The sequence below is a fragment of the Phoenix dactylifera genome, chromosome 5 (assembly GCF_051530095.1).
Source record: "Phoenix dactylifera cultivar Ajwa chromosome 5, Ajwa_hap1_PhDact_Kaust_v1.1, whole genome shotgun sequence".
In the NCBI taxonomy this organism is placed as follows: Eukaryota; Viridiplantae; Streptophyta; class Magnoliopsida; order Arecales; family Arecaceae; genus Phoenix; species Phoenix dactylifera.
Genome location: NC_143194.1, coordinates 34,824,843 through 34,846,773, shown reverse-complemented (window position 1 = coordinate 34,846,773; position 21,931 = coordinate 34,824,843). Strand labels below are relative to the sequence as shown.

At 37.1% G+C, this 21,931-nt stretch overlaps 1 protein-coding gene across 11 annotated transcripts; it reads left to right on the top strand.

Annotated features, from left to right (window-relative positions):
* The first annotated feature begins 1,866 nt into the window (after window positions 1-1,866).
* Window positions 1,867-21,671, top strand: LOC103710992 (uncharacterized). Of its 11 annotated transcripts, none has more exons than XR_015987439.1 (6): window positions 1,871-2,276; window positions 2,370-2,527; window positions 6,462-6,563; window positions 6,753-7,188; window positions 7,397-7,450; window positions 14,056-15,438. XR_015987439.1 is itself a non-coding variant. In XM_088722569.1 (4 exons), the coding sequence occupies exon 4, from the start codon at window positions 17,603-17,605 to the stop codon at window positions 18,689-18,691; it is 1,089 nt and encodes a 362-aa protein (XP_088578695.1). In that variant the 5' UTR covers window positions 1,867-2,541; window positions 6,753-7,188; window positions 7,397-7,450; window positions 14,056-17,602; the 3' UTR covers window positions 18,692-21,671. The 11 variants fall into 11 exon arrangements, 4 of the variants coding, with proteins under 4 accessions (XP_088578695.1, XP_088578696.1, XP_088578697.1 ...); XR_015987438.1 differs by lacking the exon at window positions 6,462-6,563 and adding an exon at window positions 8,067-8,529 and having other exon boundaries at window positions 2,370-2,541; window positions 14,056-14,423; XR_015987441.1 differs by lacking the exon at window positions 6,462-6,563 and adding an exon at window positions 8,067-8,308 and having other exon boundaries at window positions 1,879-2,276.
* Window positions 21,672-21,931: the final 260 nt, after the last annotated feature.

The following is a 21,931-nucleotide window of genomic DNA, read 5'->3' as shown; positions in this document are numbered from 1 at the left end:
GGAAAAAGTGGGAAAAAGATTGGGTTATCCTAGCAGACCCAACCAAAGCAACCCTAATTAAATGTTCTAAGTGGCTTCTAAATGGATCAGCTTAACCTAATTTGATTATTAAACACGTCTAAATAGGTTAAATGTGTTAGAGCTCTAAATTGATTCTGACCTAGTTAGGAAATGGGTTGAGTGAGATAGATTTTTATGATTAGAATAATTTATGACAAAACCATGCTTGCATGTTACTAGTTTGGTTCACATTAGGTTTGCAGTTAGCGTCATGAGCTGCTACTCTAGTGATCACTTCAAAATTGATGAGTTTATAACGAAAGTTCAACAATAATTATAAATCAATATATGAGTTGTCGTATATTTAAATGAAAAATGTAAGAAAACATGTATCATGCTTTTAATATGTAATAGATTTGCCGATGCAATTACATTGAACTACAAATCTCAAAAATAACTAGTGTATAACCCATACAATGTGCAGGGTATACTCTTTTTATTTTTTCAACAATTTTTGAAATGCAGTAAAGAAATATAATAAAATATATAAAATAGAAGGCTTCAATAGATAAATTTTTATTGCACATGAAGCAATTAATTTTAATGATAGCAAGGCAAAAACTCCCATCAAATATCTAAAGTGATATAGTAAAATTAGTTTAGATAAGTGAAATACACGTCTATTTTAGCTAGATAATATTCTGAAGCACCAATTATACTTATATTAATTGTACAGATATAATTGGTACTTATATAATTGATAATTAAAATTGATAATAGTAAGATATTCATTATCTATCACTTATACTCACTTATAATTAAAGGAATATATAATACAATACTTACTTATAATAGATATCAATTAATAAATGATCATTACATGCCTCTCTTCCTCTTGTAGCAACTATAAGAGCAAATAACAACGTTATTTGCTACAAAATATATTACTTTATTAATTTAGTATTTAAAATTATTATTAAGATAACTATTATAAAAGAAATAAAAATAATATTAAATAATGATAATACTTTTTTAATCACCTTTCACTTGATAATAATGGTTGTTATTGATATCAAAACTAACTATTATAACACCAAATGATGTATTACAAGATATTGATTTATCAAAAAATAAAAAAATATTTATCAAGAGGGAAAGCATTAAGATTTTATAAACTTGTTGAGACTAAAGGATTTTTAATGAATATGATTAGTATCCGTCAAATAGCAAGGAGTTTGATGAATGACTGTTGTCATTCTGCGCATACATAATACATTATCCAAAATAGAGTGCCATATTAAATAAGAGAAATACTTATTATTCAAAATAAAAATCTGTAAAAATAATATCATTAATATGGGTGTGCACCTGGCGAATGGAGAGCCCAAAACAAATTGAGCCTTCATTTTAGTTGTAAATAGAATATATATATATAAACCATCAAATACTTCTCTAATTGGGTTTTTTTTATGTAATAAATACCTGATAGTGATTAATATAAAGAAAGTATTCATATCTTAACACCATAAAAAAAAAAAAGCAAAACCAGTCATAGCGATCTATGCAACAGTACACGTATCCAAGTACTCACAACAACATTAAATATACATGAGCACCAACTTTAGGAGATCATTAAGACATTAACTATAAAAATTTTACTAATTTTGCTTGATAACTCAAAGCCTAATACAAGACAATAGAATATTAAAAAAAAAAATTGGAACACAAGACACACAACAACTGCTCCAAAAATTTCACTTAATTTTGCTTTATTACCCAAACCCTTATTAGAAGATAAAAGAATATTAAAAAATAGTAAACGAAATACAAGGTAATAATATTAATAATAAATCTTTCGTCCGGTCCGGTTGCGTGCGCGGAGCGAACCCCGTGTCCTCCGCCCCATGATTCTTTCATCAGAACTTGCGTCCACGGTGCTCTCCTCGTCGCCGCCTTCCGTCACGCCCTTTCCCGGCCATCGCCTCTCGCGCTCGTTATCCACCTTCTCTCGTTCTCCCCGCTCTCCTCCATCCATCTTCTTCCCTCTCATTTCCTTCCTATCCGCCGCCGTACGGCGGACCTCGATCCGGCGGAAGGAGCCAGGTTGGAGACGCTGAGCAAGGCTCTGCCCAAGAAATGGTGGAATCTTTAGGTACGGGTGGTATGGGACGAGTTTACGACCATGGCGATGGATGCCTCGGTCGGACCCTCTCCGGCGGGCTCCGGCCGTGTCGGTGCCCGGATTTCGAGGGCATTAGGGTTGCCCTGGATCGCGTGTAAGACTCTTGGCCTTGGGTTCTTGTCCTCTGCTTCCAAACCCTACCCTGCTTTTATAGGCAATTTCTTGGATGATGCATTTAATTCCGAAGGTTCGAGACAGTCCCGCGCTCTTGCATAAGGTTCGAGATGGTCATGCTCCGGTGCATGTATTAAATGGTGAAGCTTCGAGATGGTCGCGCGTTCTTGCACCCCCACCAGATACCCCATGCTCCAGCTGTCAGAAAGTGAAGTCATCTTTGAACATCTGGTACTGATAACAGGGTAGGTATCTGTTAAATTTGGATAGATATCAATTTGATGTGGTAGAATCTCTTGGATTTCGTTTGGATATGCTTGCTTGATTCTAAGATATACTATGTATATTGTAGAAAAGAGATGGTGATTGTTAAGGTTATCTTTGTGATTTTTTAACAGGGTATGTGCTGGTACTGGTAGCAATTGATGAAATGGCTCAACAAATAGCAAATATTCCTATATAACTTTCATATAGGAGATACAATGAAATGCTTCAATAATAGGAGATAATTAGATGATTTCATTGAAAACTTCATGTAATGGTGTTCTCTAACTATTTTTTTGTCTAAGTGCTTGATCAATTCAAACAAAAGCTTCAACTAGTTCCATATACTCATTTGGTATTGACCTACAGTTCGCTTAAATTCACATATAAATTTAATGCCCAATTACTATTTAGGCCATTTTTCTTTTTTTATTTGGTGGGGAATGGGGTGTTAGTGTTTGGTGCATTGTGCAAGATTAAGGTTGGAAAATATCCTGAATTATAGGGGTTAAGGTCGGCATGTATAACAATACTTTAGAATCTGTGCATGCGCGCGTGTGTGGATTTTTTAGGTCGGTAGGTGCATAGCTAGTCTTTGCTCCATGTCTGTTGATCATTGTGGTGGATTGCCGGTACTGGGATGAACCGAGATGTTAATTTATATTGGTAGAGATTGAAAATCTAAAAATTTCAACTAAATATTCGAGGAGGAGGGGAGTATAGGAGAAAAATGGACTATGGAGGTGCATCGAAAGATGAGACAAAGTACCTGATCAACTAATTTAGAAATCTTGGTCGATATATTTCTCTCGTACTCGAGAATATATCGTGACACGTCAAATAAAAATTGAGATAATATGGACCGATACTTTTGATATGTCATATTATTTTTTGTTCAATATTAATACAAAATGGGGTCTTGATTAAGATGAAAACCTTGTGTGGAAGGTATATATAAAATCTAGAATGGTCTATACCAGGTGAGAAGAGAAGTTTATAAGCAATATGTTTCCCATATGTTGCCGCTATCCTCGTCTTTCCTTTTCTTTTTCTTCATTCTTCCCTCTATGACCCTTTTTGTTGCATAAAGGGGCATGTGGTTATTTCCATTGTTGAAGCTCAAGCTGTGGCCTTGAGTTAGACGGGCGATGACGTGTACCCTCAAAGGGCAAAAAAAAATGACAATGCCAGCCAACATCAAAATTCTTGGGCCCTCCCAACAGTGGGATAAGATCTTTTAGGTATAGATGGTATGTGTCAAAGTGATGCTAATGGCACCAAGGACCTCAACCAAACCCTCTCTGGTGGGCCCCAATCTTGTTGGTGCCTAAATATGAACGGCATTATGATCACCTAGCTTCTAGATCTAATAGCCAATTCCAAGGCTTTTGATCATTTAAATATGCTTTCAAACCCTTGATTGATTTTATAGGCAGATTCTTGACAATTTATTGAATAGGAAGTTTTTGAAATAACCATACATTCATCCATCTATGGACTGTGGTGGTGTAGCTGTCAAACTGAGTTGTTCTCGAACATTTGAGTGGTGGTATTTGTTATGTATATGCAGTTAAAGTGGATTGCTAGGAATTTAATGTCATGGAATCTTATGGTTGTCATTCTTAATTGCTTATTCAATTCTAAAAATATTGTACAAGGTTTGCCTATCTGGTACCATGACCCGTATCGCTCGGCTACTGCTATGGATGATATGGGTCCATACCCTACTGGACCAGAATGCATTGAAATAGGGATAGGGAGAGGGAGAGAGAGGGAGAGGGAGAGAGAGGAAACCCGTACTTGTGGAGGCAAAGGGGGGTCGGCGAGCGAGGGGAGGGGGAGAGAGAGAGAGAGAGAGGAAGAGAGGGAGGAGAGGAGAGAGGCTTTGCTGGGACATTTGCTAGTCAGTGAGGGTGGTGAGGGTGAATCGAGTGAATGGGAGAGACAAGAGCGGGGAGGACGAATCAAGCGAATGGGAGAGAGAGAGAGAGATGAGGGCAGTGAGGGCGAATCGAGCAAACGACAGAGAGAGATGAATGCGAAGGAATCCTAACCTAGCCCATCTCTAATTTATAAGCTGAACCGTGCCAATCCCCGGTTCGGTTTGGTATACCTCGAATTGGCTAGTTCGGCACAGTTTGGCCATCCTTGATATTATGTATATATGAGGAGGTGGTCGATTATTTAGCTTATCTTTGTGATTTGTTAATAAGGTATCTATTGGTAATAGCTGATAGAATATTTATGATTTGTAAAATATGTAGCATTTCAAATAGAAGATACAATGAGCATGAATTGATATAATTGTTTCAATCAAGGGTCTAAGTTATGGCACATACCTGCCATATTGATCCATATCGAGGTATTGGCACCAGTACATGCACTTCACTTTTGTGGTGTTGGCACCAATGGGCATATAGTGTGTTAGTATAGTATGGTACCATGCCAATTCATATTGTACTGTACTAGATGGTTATCATTATGAGTATTGCTATATGTATTTCAGCCTTTGGCGTCAATAATAAGATTTGAACCTTCAAAACCAAAACTATGCGAATATTATCTATAATCTCTAAAATGACTTATGCCATGTGGGAACATTAAGATGGACTGCATATCATAGACACACACACAAAAAAAAAAAAGAATGACACTATGTACTTTCAGTTCCACCTATCTCTATCATTGTCACTGTTTCCTATTTTTTGGTTGTAGAATCATACTCGTATCTCTCCCCTCAATGATCATTGCTTTGATAAGGTCATTCATTCTTCATGACGTATTTAATGTTTAGCATATGAAACAGAAATCCCATGATCATAACCCTGACAATTTATTATCAGCATCACATTCCACTTTGCAACTTCATTACTTTCTTCACGTGCATATATTTTCGACTTACCATCATGTAGCATTAGATAATGCTAGCAGAAGTATAAAGAAGACCTATTTGGCATTTTGGTAGCTATGCTATGGTATGCTGAAGTACAATATGTACACCATATTATTAAGTACAATATGTTTTAGAGCACAATCTTCATCCTCCCTAGCTGAGACCATAAACAATTGAGGTTTCCAAATATCAATGCCACAAACTGTCTTCCTTGGCATGTGTTCAGCTTGCGACTTGTTTTCTGCCCTCCTACATTACTTGATGTCATCCTACATATTTTGAGAAGTCACATTCCCTTCCCTGGTGTCTTCAACATAGGCCTTGCTTTCAAAATTGCCCCATGTTAATACTTTTTAGCATCTGACAATTATCTCGAGCTTTGATTCTTTGAGTAGTCATCTTGTGTATGCCTGCTTGCATAGTTCCATGTCTCTGTCATGTCTGAATCCTGTCAATTTTTATGTCAACCTGTAACATTGTGGAGAAACCACCTGTGAGACTAAATATGGGATGCACTGCTAAAGCTTCTTCAGCAGTAATCTACTTTTGGAGTACAAAATATAAATACAGCTATGTTACTCGAAACCTTTAACCATCAAAGAATGCTCGGTGACAACACAGAATATTTGTTTGGATATCTCTATTCTCTAAGTAGCGCTTATGAGTTTTAAGGTAGCTTTGGTGTCTGACAAGAATCTATCAGCATGGTGACTGATCGATTTTGCACAATCATACACAATCGGACATGTTTTTTATGGTCGATATTTTGCTTGGTAGTTCCTGACAAGAATCTATCAGCATGGTGACTGATTTTGCACAGTATCCACAGTGGTTTATCAGTTTTTAGCTGATTGTATCAATTTTAAGCTATAGCTAGTTACTGGTGCATTTTTAAATATTTTCCTTGCATGGACCGAAGTTTGTTTATTCAGTAAATAATAACAGTGATCATGAAGTGTCTGGATCTGAGAAAATAATCTTTTTGCTTTTTTATTTTTATGTTGGCAGTTTGCTTAATAGTTATTATAGAGTGTCAGAGAAAGATTTTGGATGGTGGACTTCTGTTCATCAGTCCAACATGTAGTCAAGCTCCATGAAGAGTAGCTGCAGGTGCATACGAAATTAGATTTTTCATCCATGCAGTATGATTGTAGCATTTTTTTTCAGATGGGAACTTTTGAGTTACATCTTACTTTGGTGGATTTATATTGATTTTCAACTTTCCTTATCATCTCATTTTCTCTTGTATCATATGATTTTTGTACTTTCGTACCAACATGACTTCTCCTTCTGATCCAGTCTCTGAGCACCAGATGAACCCAGTTGTTAGACTACATAAGAGAGGCTGCTGTGATTGCAACAAGACCAGTCACTGTTTGATGTTTTAAGATTGGAATCACTGTTTCTTCTTGGGAGTCCTGGTTCTTCTACTTGTGAGTGGCGAGCTTGGCAACTGTGACCAGAGACCAATGATCAAAGTGATCGGCTTGCTCTTCACCTTTCCCACTTCCATGCATGGCAGTCTCTTGGATCATTCCATCTTCTCATGCCTTGGTGGCTTTGGGGCTTCATGATCGTGGCTTGATGCCCCCCTATCGTGGCATTGGGGCATCACTTGGTTCGTGTTAGTTCTTTGGGTTTGAACAACAGGAATAGGATGAATTTGCAATCCTCAGAAATGGAATTGGTTACCTATTTCTCTTTTTTCGTCTTCCCTGTTACTATCATGACACAGGTACATTCCTTATGGATGCTGTCAAGCTTCTTATTATGATTCATTTGTCTTCATATTTCTTCTTCCCTTCTGATGTAATTATCCAGCTAATCTTAACTGTTAATTACTTGCATTAATAGGCTCATATTAAGTTTGCGACCTGAGCTGGCACTGTTAAATAAATTTTATTTTGATGTCTCCTTAACTAATTATGGATGCATTTTTGTAGGATTGGAGATTTATCCATCTGCAAGAAAACCCCTCATCATGCTCTTGACAAACGGTAGATTTGATTTATCCAACTAATATAAATTTTTTATCCAATACCTGTCAGTCTTTTTCATGATTTCTATTTATCTAGTGGCTATCTAATAGACATATTCTGATATTCCTTTTTCCCTCATGTTAACCACAATAATGTGGATTCAGTAGAAAGAGAGTGTCCATATCCTCTCACTAGCGTTCTTCAGAAAAACCATCCTATAGAAACAACACATGTATGTAAGCACTCGCAAATTGCTCCGACATCAAAAATAAGCACCAGCTGTTGGAAAAAGAACGAAGTACTTGATTTAAGCTTGCCTTCATTAGATTAGCCAAAAGCACCTTTGTGCCGCTACACTACAAGAAGTCCAGAAGAAATAGAAAATAAAATAAGAAAACACAAAATAATCGATCTCCCCGTTCGAGGCCGTGTTAGGATTGCTGCGCCCCGAGCACCGTGTTGCCCCAAGATTCCCTGATGATTGAGCTCGGCTTCGGTTCTCTTCCTCCAAGAATTTTGCCCTATCCTTCTCAATCCTCGTTACCTGGAACACCCTTCTCAATCCTCGTTACCTGGAACACCCTCCTCGGCCCCTCCGCTTCCCTCAGCTTTTGATGCCTTCGTTTTCTTACAGCGGGGTTTCCAGCCGCCAGATCGTGGTTATTGTTGCGGCAGCGACCAGAAAATGCCCCGTCTGCGGCGGGATCTTTAGGTAAGAGTGGTATGGGACGGCATGACATCGGTGGCGCTGAGGGCATCGGTCGGACCCTCTCCGGTGGGCTCCGGGCGTGCCGGTGCCCGGACATGGACGGCGTTAGGGTTGTTCTGGATTCCGGAATATGTGGCCGGACTCGACGCGGAGTCGACTTCTTGGGGGTATGCTTCCCAAACCCTATAAGAAATTTCTTGACTGATGAATTTAATTTGGAAGGTTCGAGACCGTTACGCGTTTGTGCATGTATTAATGGCGAAAGTTCCGGCTTGTCACTCATTCTTGCATCCCCGATAGACACCATGCTGAAGCTGTCGGAAAGTGGTGATAATTATGTGCAGTTAAATTCGAATAGATATCAATTTGAGATCTGGTGGTTCACAGGGTATGTGCTGGTAGCATTCCATTAAATGGTTAGTGATTCACAGATTTTATACAGCTAGTATCGCCATAGAAGTTTCATAAGATGCTATGAGAATTAATTGCTAGAATTTCTTAAATAAAATGAATGAATTCCATCTATGAAACCGAATCTATGTGAAAGCAAGTTTTTCATCTTGAATTCCATGCTCACAAAGACAGATCTAGGATTATTCCCGTGCATAGTTTGAAAGCCCAAAAACTTGACTTGATTCGACTCTACTCGAAAGTCAGCCAAGTCAAAGTTGATTTAAAGACTCGGTCAAGTACCCAATGAATCTTGAACATCAAAACACAGTACATAAACATATAATTAAACACACACACATACACATATTTGTTATTGAATACTAGTTTTTAAGGACAAAATAGAGTTATATAATTTATTGTGCACAGTATCAATATATTAATTCAATAATTAAATTAAAGAAATTAAGATATACCAATAACTATTTGACATGTTATCAACTATTATTTGCATGTTGGTGTTAAGTGCTTGGGGAGCATGACTAGCAGAAACCCCAGACCTTCACATTTCATTTGTATTGTTATATTTTTATGCCAAATATGCTAAAAAACACCCTCGAATGACTTGCTTTGAGAGAAATCTGAAAAATTGGGGTATTGAAACAGATTGTAGTTAGTGTTCAAGATTCAATTGAGTCAAATGACTAAACTGAGTTTCAAGTAACTCAGCGAGTAAATCGAGTCAAGATTGATCAGGAATATGAGTTTTACACAAGCCTGAGTCTCCTACCGAGGGCCCAAAAACTTGTTGAGTCGGGTTAACTTGGTTGAGGTTTGAGTTGACTCGGCAAGTTTTTAGACTATGTTCCAGTGTGGTTCTAATGCAGTAGTTGTTAAAAGATGATAGGTCTCTAGTTAATTAACATAATATTTCATTAATAAGCATTCCATCTAATTATGGCTTTATTAATTCATTTGAGTTATTTTAATTTTGTAATCCAAGTCCTTGATCAATTCAAAACAAAGATTTTCAATAAGTTCCACAAGCTGATTTACTTTCATGAAAATGAACTATTTTGTTATTAATGTATATGTACCATCATGACAGGTCGACATTTTATATAACTTTTCCTAAAGTAATTTAATCTCAAAAAGGTTTTCGTAAAATAATCATGTGTCTCATATTGTTGAAGCAATTGTTATGATGACTAGATAGATCATATCAGGCCTCCCAAATATTACTATTGTATAAAATGATAAGCATGACCTTAGCCTCACTTCCATGATAGAAAAATTATAGAAGAGAGACACGTGGATGATTTGATTTGAAAACTTCATGGTTGCTGTATACGAGTCTCCAATACCTGAATGTTAAGTTGAAAGACTAGGAGAAAACAATAACATATGATCGGTAGAACATTGAGAAGATATGGGGTTTATGAGAGAGAGAACATATATGATTTGGTGACTAACAATTAAGAGATTATATTCCTTACTGCACAAGGCTTCAGTATCGTATAAAAAGGGCCTTTCCAAGATATGCTACTATGACAGATGTCATATATATTCAAAACTAGATTCTGATGTTGATCTATAGTTCATTTAGATCCAAAAATAAATTTATCATCCAATTGCAATTAAAACTATTTTTTTCGATAGGTGGGGTGGGATGGGGGACATGGCCACTCTTTTCTCTATCCCTAATGATCATCTTAGTGGGTTGGCAATATGAAGGCGAGCCAAGATATAGATTTATCTTGGCTGAGAATAAAAATCTAAAAATTTTAAATTGGATAATCGAGGAGGTAAGTGTAGGAGGGAGGTAGACTAAGGAAGTGTTGGTCAAGAGATTAGATTAAGAAGTTTCTAAGCAACTGATTTAGAAATCTCAGAAGAACATGTTTGTATCATATTGGCCAACATATCATGATATATCAATGAAAAAAATTCACCAAAATAATAAGAACTAATATTTCAGATATATGTTATTGTTGAAAGCTCAATACTCATTTTTTCCTTTTTTTTGAGATTAGGAGGGGCTAATCCTACCTTTTCTACCCTATGTCCGCCCACCTTCGGGGGATTGACTCCAACCAAAATCGAACCCTTGCCCCCTTGTCCAAGTGGCAAGGGTGATACTATCTGAGCAAATGCTCGATGGTGATTGCTTAATACTGATACAAACTAAGGTCTCAATTGATGTGAAATTCTCATGTGAAAGGTATATATAAAATCTAGCATGGTTTATACCATGTGGGGAGCAAAGTTTACAAGTAAATGTGTTTACCTCGTCTTGCCGCTAGCCACCTCTTTCATTTTCTGTCTCTCCACTCTTTCCCTCATCTCACTTCCTTGTGTCAAGGGGCATGAGATTGTTTCCACTAGTGAAGCTCAGGCCATGACCTTAAGGCAGACAGATGATGCAATCTACATCTCAAAGCACGAACTCAGCAGTGCTGCCCAATGTTAAGCTCAATAGGCCCCTCTAATGATGGGATGGGATATGGTCGGTATGGAACAAAATGATGACAATGATGATCATGCAGAGAATCTTGACTGGATTCTCTTTGGTAGGCTCCTAGTATGCCAGTGCCCAAATATGAATGACACTAGGGACATGTAGGTTCTAAATCCTGCAGCCAATACCGTGGCTTCTTTTCTTTCAAACCCTTAACTGATTTTTATAGGCAGTTTCTTGATGTTGTAATGGGAAGATTCAAGATGAAGGCATATTCAAGCATCTGCAAATTTCTAGTGATGTCATTGTCAACGTGAGTCGTTCTCAAACATTTGAGTGGCAATATTAATTATATGTATTTAAATTGGATAGGTATGAATTTACTATGGTGGAATCTTATGGCTTTTTTTTTAATTGCTTGTTTAATTCCGAAAATACTATGTATATGTAGAGAGGAGGTGGTTGATTGTTTAGCTCATCTTTATAGACAGGTTAATAGGGTATATTCTAGTAATAGTTGATGAGCTATTTATTATTCATAAAATATTTAGCATTTACTCTAATGAAACTTCAAAATAGAAGATAGAATGAGCATTAGTTGGTGGAGTTATTTCAATCAAGGGTTTAAGTGGGTGCATGTATAAATTGTACGATACCATACTAGTAAGCTACCAGTTTACGTACATTCTTTGTCTGATAATAGACACATGGTATGCACTTTTGTGTGTTGACACCGATAGTTGTATCATGTGTCAATATGGCATCATACCATGCCAACCTATAATGTACCTGACGTAGGCTAGGGGCCTAGCGCAAACTTCAGAGTACCTAATAAAAGACTAAAGCTGGTTATGTAACAAAAGTAAATATAACTGAAAGCTGTTATCAATTTGAAAACTAAAGGCTGAGGGTCTAATGCTAAGAAAGAAATTAGAAGAAGGAATAACTAGCAGCTTCTTACCTTGCTATGAAGAGGGCCTCGTTGTTGCCAAGGGCTCGTCCAATTGACACCTTCGAGATGCTCCACGACCAAGGACTCCACCAACTAGCCACTTTGCCAATTCATAGAATCCACCAAGATCGTGCAGTATTTGCCATGTTAAAAGAGAACACCAAAGTGTACCTGTAAAAGAAGCTTTAATAATTTTTCAACATTCAAAGCTAAGTACAAGAGGGGTATATTTATAGGCTCTGGAGTTCTTACAATGCTAGGGATATCTAGGTACCCCCATATTCCAAAAAGAATAAGAAAAACAACTCCTAAGCTAACCAAACTAGGATGTCTCAACGCTCAGTGATCTATCTGCAGTTAGTTGGCCTTTGATGCCAGTTATGTCACTTCAGATGATCTGATGGTGTGAAGGAGTACCATCAGTTGACTGGGATTCAGATATCTGAATCCTTTGGACAGTAGGCAGCTACCATCGAATGCCTTCTAATGGTGGACACTTCATTGTTGATAGGGTACCAAGATGCAATATTCACCATCAGAAGGTTCTTCGGCCTTGATAATTTGTTCTTGGGCCAAGTTTGATCTCAGCCTGCATCAATACCATACCAATAAGATGGTAGTATGGTTGCTAGTACTAGTACTTAAATCCTTGGCTTCAATAATAGGACTAAAGCCTTTGGAACCAGAAAATGATTTATGACATGTAGGAGAAATGTGCTCGATTGTAATCATGGGAAGAATAAATGAGCGACAAAATGTTACCAATTCTACCTATTTCCTAACCTTTTTTTGGTAGGATAATACATGCATATCTTTCATTAATGATGGTTTCTTTGATAAGGTCAACTATTTTTCATACTGTATTTGATTTTCGGAATATTTAGTATAAAAAACAAAAATTTCTATGCTAACAACTCTGATAATTGACTATTGTCATCACATGAGTGCAATGCAACTACATACATGTTGAAACTTCATTCCCTTCTTCACATGCTTATATTTTCAAGTTCCAATCATGTGCATTGCATTGAACAAAACTAATAAAACTATAAGTTAGACCTATTTGTCATTTTGGAAGCTATGCTACGCTACGCCGAAGCTTGATATCCTCCTACAATATGCTATATTACATTAAGAATCATATATTGCCTAGATGACTAAGTATATGTTTGAAAGGATGTTTTCTGTAGCTCAGATCATAAATAATTGAGCTTCGCAAATATCAACAGCACAAACTCTTCCTTCCTTAGCATGTTTCCATCTTGTAATTTGTTTTCTTTCCTCCTACATTACTTGATGTCATTCAAGAAATTTTGAGAACTCATGTTCCCTAGCATCTTTAACCATAGGCCTTGCTTTTAAAATTGTTACATGTTCACATATTTTAGCTAACATCTAACAATTATCTTGAGCCCTGAGCCTTCAACTAGGAACCTTTCTTATGTCTCTATGGTGTCAAAATCTCATCAGTTTTCTCATCGACCTAGAATATTGTGGATAAAGCATCTAGATGATTAAATCTAGGATATTTTGGTTACTTGTTCAAATATTGCATACTAGTTGCTATGAGTATCAAGACATTTTCTTACTACCATTGATATTAGTGTAGTGCCTTAGTGAAAGATAGGCTGTCATCCATACAAGAAGATGATGTACAACATTGCTTTCCAAGCTAGTGGAGAGCTAGTCAGATTTACCTTAATGAAAAATTCTTGTTTCAGGACCAAACACAAACTTCTTGTGATTTATAATTTTAGAAGGTGGTGAAATATACGTTGAGCCGTGAATTAGAGATAAAACATAAAGGTTGCATTGCTAATCTTTATCAGCAACAATCTACTTTTGGATATAAAATATAATTGCTTCTACCTTACTAGAAGCTTTCTATCATCTTGGAATGCGGGTGGCAACATAGACTATTTGTTTGGCTACCTCCAAGTAGTAATTTGAGCTTTGAAGTAGCTTAGGTGGTCCTGAGGTTTTATTATCTGACAGTTAAAGAACAATTTGTCTGAATTTTTTTTGTAGTTGTAAAATTTGAGCTTGTCAGTGTAGTGTGGTGCACTTGGGTGGTATTCATGTATTATTTTAATATTTGGTCAATTCCTTTTCAGGATTCATTGCAAAGTAGATGCTTCTTGCTCCGTCAACTGGTAAACTCAGAATGAACACATTGCATTCCCCAAGATTAAGGCTTAGTGCCTTTTGCCATGGTTGCTATCTCCCGAAGCAACAGAAGTTTGTGACTTTACCCTGAAGTCTATAAAAGTTAATCTGCAGTCTGATATGCTTTTTGCTACAAAAAATCAAACAGCACAGCTACTGATTTAGGACTGTATGCACTGGTTTATCAGTTTTGGCTGATTGTATTAGTTTTAAACACTAATCAGTCACTCTTGCATTCAAAAGTTTTTTTTCCTTGCATAGATGCAACATGCTTATTCAGTAAATAATAATAAAGATCATGAAGTAATTGGGAATGGGGAAATAAGGCTTATTGCTTAACATCAGAGAAATATTTCTGATATATGGCTTCTGTTCACCAGTCTAGCATGTTGTCAAGGTCCTTGAAGTATAGTTGCAACTTGCAAGTGCATACGCAACTAGATTTTCATCCAAGCTTTCTGCTTTTGACACTATTTATCAGATGTGCAGTTTTATAGTTTCATCTTAGCTGCATTTATACTTATTTTTAACTTCACTTGGCATCTCATTTCTCTTATATCATATGATTTTTTGTATTTTTCTCGTCCATTTTTTTTAAATTTTCTGATGTCTTTTTATCAGTGTGGCATTAGGATTAAAAACAAAGACATCTTTATTCTTCAAAAAGAATCAATGCTGAGTTTTCATGTGGTGTGCCGTTGTCAGAATTCATAAGGCACCTTTTGTGGTATCTTGTGACCTATAAAATTGTAGAACATCTGGTAACTAGTTACAAAATACTTATCTTTGTTAAATTTTTTTTGCCAAGTTATTCAGTCCTATCATTGTGCTATAATTTCTGGTGTACAACTTCTTGAAGTCGGAAGAGTAACAGCTTTCTTTACCAAAGTGATGCCTTTGGTACTGTATATAGTCATAGCCAAACTCATTATTGGTGCAACTGCTTGTTTCATTATGTTCTTTCGCCTGCATTATTTTTGTCTTCATGGATTTCTTTATCCTAGATTCATATTAAAATTCCTAGTCATGGTGACTCTGAAGACGGGATTTCAGTTATGAGAATGTACCACAGATTGATTTAGTAAATCAGAAACTTGTTATTGTCAATACAATTCGATATGTTTTAGAGAATGGCATTCGAAAAGAACCAGAAGGAAAAAGAAACTTGTGAAAAAGTTCCTATGAAGTTCATTAGTGAAAAACATCTGCCGGCGTTGCATTATGGGACTCTGCTTCTGTTGGTCCTCATCAGCTTTTCTCGTGAATGTATCTATACAAGGAATGTATCATATACTCATCCTACAAAAAAAAAATCTTCTGCAGTTGATATATGTAAGTGAAAATTTTCGCAACACTGACAGAACTAACCACATGTAATGAACAAAATGTCAGAATGTCGTCATCAATTTAGAAGCACCATGGAGATAATCCAAGCAGCAAAATCTAAACATTCAATCATCATAAAATCATAAAACTTTATCATGTAGGAACTAAATGCTAATGTTACTGGTTGCACATAACCTCTTGCTAATTATGGTTTACACCATGCTTCGTAACGTCAGTTGATTCGATAGCATGTATGCAATCTTGAGGATGACGGATCCAGTATAACGTTGTGCCTGAAAAGGGAGAACTTTATCTGATTCTATGCATTCATTGAGTTTGAAAATGGAGAAATTTATCTGACACTTAGCAATAAAAATCGACACATTATTCTCGTGCAGGTTTAATGTATCTTTTTGTTTCTAAATTTACCTTGAAATTAAAAATTTGAAGTGCTAGGAAACTCAAGAACATCTCTTACCATAATAATGAATATTTGTCTCTTGTCAAGTTCATTTGCTTGCTGGTTAACATGTGGGATGAAAATTGCTGAGTTGATGTGTCAAACACTGTCTGGACTTTTTAGTTGCAACCTACTAAATTACACTGGTTTATCAAGTTGGCTCTTCCAAGCACGTCAGAGAAGGAAGCCCACCGACTAATGGGAGATGTTATGGAGGAAGTACTTTTGGTGATCTTTCCATGCTGCATGTTGAATCCCTGAAACAGTGGTGAAGGTAAACTTTGTAGATCGATCTGTTAATAATGGAGACTTGACTTTTCTGAAAACCTATTTAGTAAAGACAATCTTCAAAGTAGCATGTTGTTTCTAGTGCAAATCAAATATGTAGTTGATCTTGGAAAATCTAGAGCCTGCTGGTCTGTGCATCATCGCATAAAAAAATTGAGGGAACTGTTGGTTAAGAGGCTTGAAACCCATTTTAGTGAAATGATAAAGAGGGCTGCTCAATGGATTTCAATATAGGACAATACATTCTTATATAGTTGAACTGCTTGGTATCATAATCAGTTGTGATGTTCTCAATGCCACAGGTTCCCCAAACTCTGATGGATTTAATAAAATCGCAGCTGCATTTCATTTTGCTGTTATGTCTTTTCTTTTAATGAAACTAGCTAATCTGAGCCTAGCTGAGGTCTCATTTTGGAGAAATTCCATCCCGTTGTGCATCTGCTATTTGCTTTACATGAGCTAAGGGATGGATGCTGTGAGCCAAGTTTATGTAAATGATCCTTCACTCCTTTTTAGTGCAAACTAGGGTGATGGAAGAAGAATCTGAGTTAGCTATCAAAAGTTCTGATCTATAATTCCTCTTTTCAACAGGGCAACCAAGGTTACGGAAGTGGTTTTTCCTGGGTAGAAAGTTATGCTACTAACTTCTGTGAATTAATATGAGGTAACCTTACTTGTGTTCATTTCGTTCTTCTACAAACAAGCCTATGATGTAGCACCTAGACTTTTTTTTAAAAAAAAAAAACAAAGAAAAAACAATGCGCATTGAATTGATTAAACGATCTAGGGGTTGTGATTATAATAACAAATTAATAATGCTATATATTTTTCACAAATCAAAGCATTGGCTCCCACCCTAGGAATTCTTTCTCATGCAAAGGTTCCAAAATGCGAATTAGAATAATTTCAACAAGTGTTTTATTGGCGTAGAAATATCTCATGTCGAGTTGAAGTGTTGGACAACTTCATTTTCCTACTCTGGAACAAGAAAGGAAAATAGATAAAAGGTGGGGTAAATGGCTCGGTACTTTGTACGAACAGATGGGCCTCGCAATTTGGGTGGCCCAGGTCCCCTTGAGCCCGGTTCCAGTTGGGGAGGCCGGTGGATGCTTTATGAACCGACCCAGGTGCAACCCATCTAGAAATTGTCCCGAAACCGAGCTAGGGCTTTCGCTCATTACCATCTCGGGGTCTGAAAGATCCCGAAGCCAACGGCTTGGCTCTCGCTCTCCCTATGAATTCTTCAACCCTAGATCAGATTGAGGTGCCGATTCCAACACGTAAAAATTCTTCCTCTTTTTCTTCTTCTTCTTCTTCTTCTTGATTTGCGCAAGTTTGGAAAGATCTCATCTAGGGATCTAAAGTTTCGATCTTTCGCCACTGTTCCATTATCCTAGGGTTTCGAGAATTAGGTTTTATTGATGGAGAGATTCGGGGACGACTTGCTAGGGTTCGTGCTGAAGAGGGTCACCGATAGAAGAGACCGCCAATCTTGCTCGGAGGTCTCGAGGCAGTGGGCGAGAGTGGAGGGCCTCACCCGCGCTTCTCTTCGAGTCCTCGAACCTGCATTCATGCCTTCTTTCCTCCCAAGGTTCCCGAATCTAGTAACCCTCGAGACCGGCAAGAGAATTCCTGATTTCAGCCTTGAGACCGTGGCGACAACGTGCCCCAATCTCCGAACGCTCAACCTGAATGTCCATCTAAACCTCATGGCGTCTCGAGAATTCGAGGAATCGGAATTGGATGATGTCAGTGATAATGGGTTGCGTGCCGTTGCTGCCGGGTGCCGGCAGCTGATGAATGTCACCCTAAGAAGGAGAAAAGGAATCGCAGATGTCGGTGTGATTGCCCTAGCAAGGAATGCCAGGAATTTATCAGTTCTTGATCTGTCATGGTGTGATAGCATCACCAATATGGCGCTCAGCGCGATTAGCATGCTGAGCTCGTTGACAGTTTTGTGCCTCCAAGGATGCACCTTGGTGACAGATTTGGGCTTGTGTTATTTGGCCATGGGATCGTCGTCGAGAACTCTAAGGAAACTGGATCTCTCTGAATGCCATCAGATTACAGATACTGGTGTCTGTATGTTGTCGGAGATGTCTGGTTTGCAGGAATTGAATCTGGCAGAGTGTGGCTCAGCAATTACTGACATAGGTGGTGTTGCCCTTGCTGCGGTTCATAGTCTCGCGAGATTGGATTTGTCATACATCATCAATCTATCAGATGTGACACTCTTTGCTGTGGCTCGGAACTGCAGGAATCTGGTGAAGATGAATGTGGCAGGTTGCGAACTGATCACTGGTGAGGGGATCCGATCATTCTCAGGCCACGGATCGTTGGAGATCCTTGTGTTAGTTTCTTGTTGTAATGTCTCTGCTGATGATGTTGAGCATACAGTGTTGGCCTGTCGGTCTTTGAGGTATGTGGGGTTGGATGGGGCACTAAGGGGCTGGATGTCGTCTTCAGTGCAGGAGAAGCTTAGTCAGATGTGCAGGATAGATTGGTTCTGAGAGGCCGATCCAATGACTTGTGTTGGTTGTTGGATGTCTGCACCTTGAAGTCTCATATTTTTTTCTTCTATTTATCTTTTGAATTTTCATGATCTTTTCTGTTTATTGGGTCCACATTTCTATACAGTTGCAAGTTAATTGGATGATTTTTAGCAAAATACAAATTTTATCTTCTGTAGATTGATTAATGATGCAGTTACTGGATTTATGTCATGAAGGTTATAGTTATGAAGAGGACTTACAAGTTCGATGTTCTTGCATGGCTGGTGGTACTGAAAGTCTAAGCAGTGGTGTTTCAACATTGCAAGACTGTGGCATCACTCTTTCATGAACATCTTTATAAGAAGTCTTCTCTGTTTTCTATCACCATGATATATTATTAATTCAGTCTTTTAGTATGGAACTTGTTAGAAGTAGGTAATACTACGCCTTTATTTATTGATGCTACACTTATGTTCATGAATGTGTGAAGTGTGAGTCCATTTGCCATTTGTGCCAAGGCCTGCACAAAAATTGGGGGTTGGCTGTTGTGCACATGGCACGTATATGATAAGCATTTATTGGCGTGTGCATATTTTAAATGCAGTTGATATTGTAGTAGTAGATTTATTGTTCACTTTGCTTTTTATATTTTGTTCTTATGATAAACTGGAATGCCTCATCGTATCAGATTTGAATTTGCTTCATGGATGTTACTTGGGTCTCAGTTTTATTAGAATTGTTTCTATAAATTTTTTTAGTTCTGCTCTCTGGTTCATAAATATTTAGCTTAGGCATACTATATTGTCAAGATGCAATCACTCAGTGTGTTAGTTGGATGGGCGATAGTATTGTTCATGAAGCTGAATCGTATTGTTGGCTGTAGCTGTGACATGGCATTGTTCATGGATATTGTTAAGAGCAAAATCATGTAATGGTCATGCATCAATCATCAATTTCAGCACTTAGAACTGCCCTATATATCTCATTAAGCAGAAGTGGAGGCTTGAAATGTTCATCTTTATTTTTTGTTTTTCTTCAAAAAGAAGAAGAAGATCTTTTGACTCCTATCAAGTAATCTTGTGGGTTCTTGGTTTTTCTCAATCATGTCTTGTTGGCTCTTCTGTTCTTTCTTTGGACTAGTTGAACGGTGTCTACTTGAGCTTATAGTGTTGTCTTACAGTGTTACCTTTTCAGCTTGGTGTAGAACTAGGATAATAGGCCATTTATATATAATTACTTGACATCATGGCATTGGATTCTTAGTGCTAGTCCATTCATGACAAATATATAAACCTATTGCAGGTTGAAGGAATGGGTGGGACATTGGGTATTGGGAAAAATGAAATTTGTTTTGCTCCTTCTCCTTTTCATTGTGCGATCATTATTTTGTAGTATAAATGTTCAGTATAACTTGGATATAACATCCTTTACTTTATGACATGCATCCAACTTTTAAGAACTATACCTGTATGAAGATTTGAAGAGATTTGTTGAAGAGCTAAACATGTGCATATTTGTGAATTCAACCATTCAGCTTTATTTCTTTTTTAGAACATTAAAATCATGTCGAAAAGGATTGACATCCTCTTTTAGACTATACTTGACTAGCACTTAGTGCAATTTTTAGGTCTTGAATTTAACTTTGCATGTATAGCTTTGTATATCCTGAAAGTTCGGGACTTTCACTTGCTCCAAAAGTGGATTGTTATATTCCATATATTTGTTATGCCTTACTTGAAAATGTTTGTAGCTCTTTTTCTTGAGAGGATATGAGCAATTCACATGAATATGCAGTTATGGTAAATATCATAATTTGCACTGCACAATATTTTCTGCATGAACTCTATTTTTTTTCTATTTTAACAATTGTCGTACAACTAAAAAAATTGTCATCCATCCGTGCGAATTGGGTATAGCCTATTTTGCTGCAATTCAAAATGCAGATTGGACACGATTTAGTGGATTATGCATCTTATTGATTTTATTATATGTTAGTAGAAATATTATTTTTGAGTTTTTATTAAATGATATGTAAATTTTCCATGTTGTTCACACTTTCTGGTATTTTTATCATATGTCCTTTTCCTCATACTTATTTTATCTTTTTATTCTTAATATCTGTGAAATTCTGAACACACTTGCAAGGACTTAACCATGCATTGTGAATGCTCGGTGGGTAAGAATCCACCCCTGGTTGCTTGACTTACAAAATTTCGTGCCTTCGTATTTACTCTTCTTTGTTAATAAGTTGCATTGCAGAGAAAAATCCTGTGTTGAGCTAAAAAAAAAAGTGAAAGGAAGGTGGTGGGGTGAAAAGCACTTCGAATCGCTTTTCTTGTTAAGTGAGAAAAAACATGGCTGGAAAAAAGTGGCTGGAGAAAAAAAGGGCTATCATAGCTAGTCGTGTGTTGAAATGGAACAGAGATAGTTTGTCAATCAACCACCTCTCCTCTCCTGACCAGAAAGCGGATCTGATCTCAAAAGCCAGAAAGCCACTGTCTCTATCCTCGTAACCAGCAGCCTCTCTCTTCTCTGTCCTCAATCACCACCTTCCCTAAAGCTGCCTTTTCTCTAACCCTTTCATTCTCTTAAAAGTGGAAACCACAATCATTCTCTTTATTCTACAATCTTGGAACAGGAACTATGCTGTCTTGAAGGTGATGAAGCTCTTGTTCTTCTAGTGATTCAAGCAAAATTTGGTGACCTCCTAGCTACAGGTCATAGGCAATTCATTCATCTAGACCTTTGTTTTACTCCTTTTGTATTTTGTTCTGAGGATGATGAAACTCGTGTGCGAGTAATTCAAAAGGCAAAATTCTATTCCTCCTAAGTACAGCTTGTTGGCAATTCATTTGTTTAGAGAAGATAGGGTGTTCATTCCAAACGAAGAGTCAAAAGGTCAGGTTGTAGAGCGTGTGCTCGTCACTAGGTTGTAATAAGTTTGCCCATGCTATACAAGCCATCAAGCCAATGGTGGCAGGTTGTTAGCTTCCCAATTTGTGCGTGAGATCTTGACATCAGATTGTGTTTGGTTCATCGAAAAAGAAAGAAGAAAAGTATGGTTAACCAAAAAATAAAAAAAAATTCTTATTTGATTGGAGTTTTTAAAAGAGAGATGAAAACGTAACATTTTTATGAAAATAATATTTTTATATTTTATGAAAAAAATATATAAAAGACATGGAGAGCTATTTTTTGCTGGTTATAAAGTGAGGGTTTTTTTTTCAAAAATATTTTTAAGCTAGCAAAATTTATGGA